Here is a 5,404-nt window from a genome sequence, read left to right on the forward strand (position 1 = left end):
AGATGGTATTAGCGAATGTGCTAGAAATATCCAAATGTATCGTAATGTGTCTTAAATGACTTAACATTACCATTGGGTGGGTTGTTGTTGTTGTTGTTTGAAGTATTCCTGCTTGTCTCTGCTTGGGAGGCCGCGTACTGTGCGATAACTGCGGCAATTATCCCTTGGAGTTCCGCCTCAGTAGTAGGCATGTGTACGTTCGTCGTGGAGGCATCTTCTAAAAGATGATCATATTGGTCAGGTCATAGTAAGTAAATAATATGCGTACGTAATAACATTCATCAATCACATAACATCCCATGTTATAATATATAACAAATAATCCAATAAAGCATGTAGTGAGAACGTTGCTATTGAGCTTTCATTAATCACGACCACAATATAGTTTTACATGTTTTACAGTACATCATACATCAAAAATAAGATCACAGGGTTACATCACCCTTAAAATGCAAGTCAATCTACACATATCATATACAAAAGTGTGGTCTCCCAAAAGTCTTCGTGTGCTGGCTCAATTGCGACTTTCTCACCAAAACGATCTACCTGCATCAAACCAAAAATATCTATGCTGATGGCGGAGGAGGATGAAGATAAGATAAAAGCAACCGGCGCATGTGCACCCAGTCCTCCTCTAGTGCATGAATAACGTGCAGTAAATAGGCAATCTGCTACTCAGATGAAAGGAAACGAACATCCGAATCAGGGGAAAGCGGACGGGGAGTGTGTGGTGCGGCAAAAGCAGTCTGGCAGTGACATGGAGGGCGAGGTGTCCTCTCTAACTCCTGAATGCGACGACTAAGTGTGTCTTGCTGTAGCTGAAGGGAGATGAGTATGTCCTCTGTCGTGTATCCCACGTGAAAAGGGTGGTACGGGTCTGAAAATGGCATAACATTGGGCGAAGCCCACAGAAATGGCTCACCCGAGGGTACGAAAGATGGTGTAGTATGAGGGAACTGGGACATGAACGGAACAGTCGACGATATAGGTGGAACAAAAACAGGTGGCTGCCTCGATGAACCCTCCCCAGGATGAGGTGACGGAATGTCCTGGAGGAATGTGATAGGAAGATCAGTGCGATGGGCGTCAGAGGCGTGTGGGTGGTAAAATGGAACATCAATCGGTGCGGAAACAGGTGCTACGGGAGGAGTGACGGGTAGCACAAACGGTGGGTAGTCGTCATCATCCTCGATCCACCCGTTGCGGGTGTCAGCATAACGAGGATCTATGTGAGCGGCAAACGGTGCATGGTCAGCATGCACAGGGGCCAAAACAGGTACTACCGGTGCAACAATGGGTGCATCAATAACAGGGACATCAGAAACCGGTGGTAAATCGACGGGCGCAACAATGACAGGTGGTGCTATGACTGGTATATCGACATGATCAGGCTCAGGTAAAGGGTCTGGCAAATGTGCAATAGCTGGGGCATCAATGGGGTCATGAGCAACGACCGGATCCAGACCAACTGGAGCAGGCTCTTCAGGTAAAAACTCAATCTCCGAATCTAGGTCAACGTCGAGGGGCGCGACAGACATCGCCATGTCTGAGTCGGAGTCAGAAGAATAATGCTGTATGCCCTGGGCATGCAGTGAAGCGGACGCTACAGACTCGAAAGAGTAAGGACCAAACAGATCAAAAGGAGCCTCCTCGATGGGAGCCTCGACCGGAACAACAGGATCAGCAATGGGCACATCAGCAGGAATCTCAGCCAGGGGAACAACAGGGTCGACAACGGGATCATCAGCAAGAGGGACATCGGCATCCATAAGGGCCATACCATCCTAGTCACCCTCCGGGGGACCCTCTAGGAACAAGTCGATGTCATCATCAACGAACGAACTCATGTGGCAGATCCTCGAGAGGAACTGCGGCGAGCGGTAGAGGAGCAGGGACCTGAAGAAGAGGTAGGTCCCCACCGAAAGGGCCACCAGCAATAGGAATATCATCCCCAAAATCAGGAAGAGCAAACGGCTGAAAATCATCCTCATCCGTGCTAGTAGTGTCTGACGTGTAGACCTCACTCTCTGACAGAATCTCATCGTTTGATACAACCGCCATGGGGTCCAATGTGTCTGATACTCCTGTATCGGAAGAAGAAACCATGGTGTCTGTAACACAACCACACATATGCACATATATCAACATGAAATCAAATAAACATGTAAGTCATAATAAAGCAAACAAGTAATCCTCTTAGTCGTTCCCCAGACTACCCTTCCCAGCCTCTCAGACTGAACTCCCTAGCCTCTTAGACTAACTCCCTGGTCTCTAAGACCAACTCACTGGTCTCTAAGACCAACTCACTGGTCTCTAAGACCATCCTCCCAGTCTCTAAGACTAAACCTCCCCAATCTCTAAGATTGAACCCCTCAGTCTCTAAGACTGAACCTCCCTCAGCCTCTTAGGATGAACTCCCTCAGTCTCTAAGACTGAACCTCCCTCAGCCTCTTAAGCTGAACTCCCTCAGTCTCTAAGACTGAACCATGAATTTTGAAAAGTGCATTTCTGCCTTTTTGTTGTAAAAAATGTTTTGTACTCTGGATCTGGAAGTTTAGTGTATGCAATGTAAAAATGTTTTCGTGAGAGCCCTAGTGATCATAGTCTAGACTCGAGGAAGAATCCTAGTTCGCTATGATCGAGGCTCTGATACCAAGCTGTCACACCCTGGCTTTTGCGGAAGCGTGGATTACTTTGGTGTGACTTCTTAATACCATAGCAACAATCATAACAATGCTATATGATAAAACACAAGATATTCATCCATTCATTAAGTTAAAAATACCAAAACGACATTGTTTGAAAATGTTGACACATAAAGTAAGTTACAACCATGACATAAATAACAGAGTTCACAAAGACTCATCAAAAGTACGTAAATAAAAACCAAGTTTAGAATTGTGTATCCCGTCCAGGAAAGGGATCCACCTCCTAAACTCAACCATTCGGATGACATCTTTATTCACTACGCAGCCTTGGCACAACGCATACTCCGCCAGATCCACTAATTTCCTGAAATACATGTAGTTTGAAAAATCAACAAAATTTGAGCGAGTTCATGTGTGTGTAAGTGTGTAAAACCTTTAAAAATATGTCTGTAAGTATGAAAATCCCTGGTATGTAGCAATTAAGGAAAAACTGATCACCAATGGGTTGCAAAGCCAATGGTATGTGTGAAAATGGTGCAGGAAGACTCAAACCTAGCAAATTTGTCTCCGGTATGAAGACATAGTCACCACTATGGGCCGCCCCGGCCTCACGGGTGTGGGCTCGCTACACCCAAATAGATCTATCACTCATGTCCCTTGGTCCTACGATGAGGATTAATGGCCTTAAGTGTCATGCCCACCACTCACATGATCGCGTAGTAAAAACCCTCCCTAAGCTAACCATACCATGTAAATAAAAGTCTGTAATAATTGTAACATGTATTTCACCCCCGAAGTATAAAACTGAAAACAGTTAAGAGAAAAGGGGGACATGAACTCACTGAAGTGCGTCTCCTGTATCGTAACGTCAATCTCAACTTGATCAGCTACCTAGCGACCTACAACGTACTAATGTCTATTAGACGAACGGGCCGTGCCTTGGCTTAGGGTTTGGTATTTTGAGTTGCGTTACTTTGATATTATTCCAGGTTTGTGACCTCTTGTTAAAATAATAATAATTACTTTAACTTAAATTCTGTTTATAGGGATAATAGTTAGACAACTATTTCGTATCCGCACTTCTCAAGTATTTTATATGTGTATTTCCTTCCCAAGGACGGGGATATTTATACATGTACATTTGTAATTCCGAAAAATATATTTTAAGTCCCACTTAGAGAAATATATTTAAAGTATTTGTTTAAAACATCTTAATCCAAAATATATATATTTTCCCCAAAAATATTATATTTTACTTCATAAATTTTCCAAAATAATATTTTACCAAAAATGTATGCGTAAGAGTATTTTCTGAAATATCACATAAGTTACGTTTTAGCGTTTCATATTGCAATAACAATTTCGTAACTTAAATATTTATTTCGTGAGAGTTTTGGTATTATTTTAGAGTTGTAATCTTCATGGTTTACATAAGTTATATTATTTTACCTAAAAATAATATAACTAGTTCACAAAATAAACAAATAATCACACAAGAGTTTTAGTATAAAATATATATTCTAAATATATATTTTTCAAATTTTATTTACGAAAATCAACCTCCGATACCTCGTATTTTTGTAACAACAACTATGGCGAAGTTTATTTTGAAAACCAAGTTAAAATATATCCGTAACACTTTTAGAAAAATATTTTCTAAGTGTTGGATTTTAGAAAAATTTCGCCAGAGTTTCCTTTGTAAATGGAGGTGTCCATGCTTACTAGCATATCATTTTCTTTGTCAAAAAATTCATTCAACCAATTCTCAATCAACAACATACAACCTCTACTTACTAAACTTGCCAAAAACAAGCCTAAACTATAAACTCATGAACTTGAAATTTACAAAAATATGTAGTAACTTACTAGCATACTTAGTAAGTCTTGTTACCTTTTAAAATGTGATTAGTTCCTTAAAAACCTTATTTTTAAAGAGTTTAAGTGTTTATAACTTCCCACCATATTTTCTAAAAATATTTCTTTGTAAACTTTTCCTTTTATAAAACTGTTTCTACACTTGTTTATCCACCAAAAATTGTGATTAGTTTTTGTAAGGTCCAATATTTAATGAAACTTATATTTTTCACTTGGTTCTTTTGAAAAACCACCCATGGATCTTTAGATCCACATGATTATAACCTACTTTGATCTTTATTTTTCAAGAAAACATTCATTCATTCAAGTCCATAGTTTATGTGTGGATGATCCATCATCCTTTAACATTCTTACTTTTCTCATCTTGCTAGATCACGTTTTTAATCTTGATCTAGCAAGACCATATGATGATCCATATCAACTACATGAGTAAACAATAATCAACAAGCATAACAACACATGAATACCTTGATTCCTTAATCATTTTAACATTACTTCATCACCAAGTTAGTTTATGTTCAAGACTTTGTTTATGGTTTTTAGTGTTTCTTGAGATTTCATCGTACTTTAACTATTAACCATCAAAAATATGAAGGAGATGAAGATTCAAGAGACTTACCACTAGCTCAAGGCTAGAGGAGTTCAAGTGATGAAATGTGGTGGATAAAAGAAGATGAGAGAGGTCCTTGAGCTTCCGAACACACCAAGCTTAGTTGTATGATCTCTAAAACCTATGTATGCTTGTGGATTGGATGAAAGAGCTTGAATGATGGTGATGGTGGTTGTGCTTGGGGTCGGCCGAAACAAAGGAAGAAAGGAGGAGAGTGTTTGAGTGAAATGGATGTTGTGAAGTGAGAAGGTGATGATCTTAAGGTTAATTA

At 40.1% G+C, this 5,404-nt stretch overlaps 1 protein-coding gene across 1 annotated transcript; it reads right to left on the reverse strand.

Moving 5' to 3' along the window:
* Nucleotides 1-671: 671 nt before the first annotated feature.
* On the reverse strand, nucleotides 672-1,769 carry LOC110933057 (resuscitation-promoting factor RpfA-like). Its single transcript, XM_022176299.1, has one exon. It carries the CDS (start codon nucleotides 1,767-1,769, stop codon nucleotides 672-674), a length of 1,098 nt encoding a protein of 365 aa, XP_022031991.1.
* Nucleotides 1,770-5,404: the final 3,635 nt, after the last annotated feature.

The sequence above is a fragment of the Helianthus annuus genome, chromosome 16 (genome assembly GCF_002127325.2).
Source record: "Helianthus annuus cultivar XRQ/B chromosome 16, HanXRQr2.0-SUNRISE, whole genome shotgun sequence".
NCBI classification, from domain to species: domain Eukaryota; kingdom Viridiplantae; phylum Streptophyta; class Magnoliopsida; order Asterales; family Asteraceae; genus Helianthus; species Helianthus annuus.

Excerpts from the sequence above, each read along its gene's own strand:
- LOC110933057 (XM_022176299.1), bottom strand. The coding sequence starts at position 1,769 with ATGGATGCCGATGTCCCTCTTGCTGATGATCCCGTTGTCGACCCTGTT.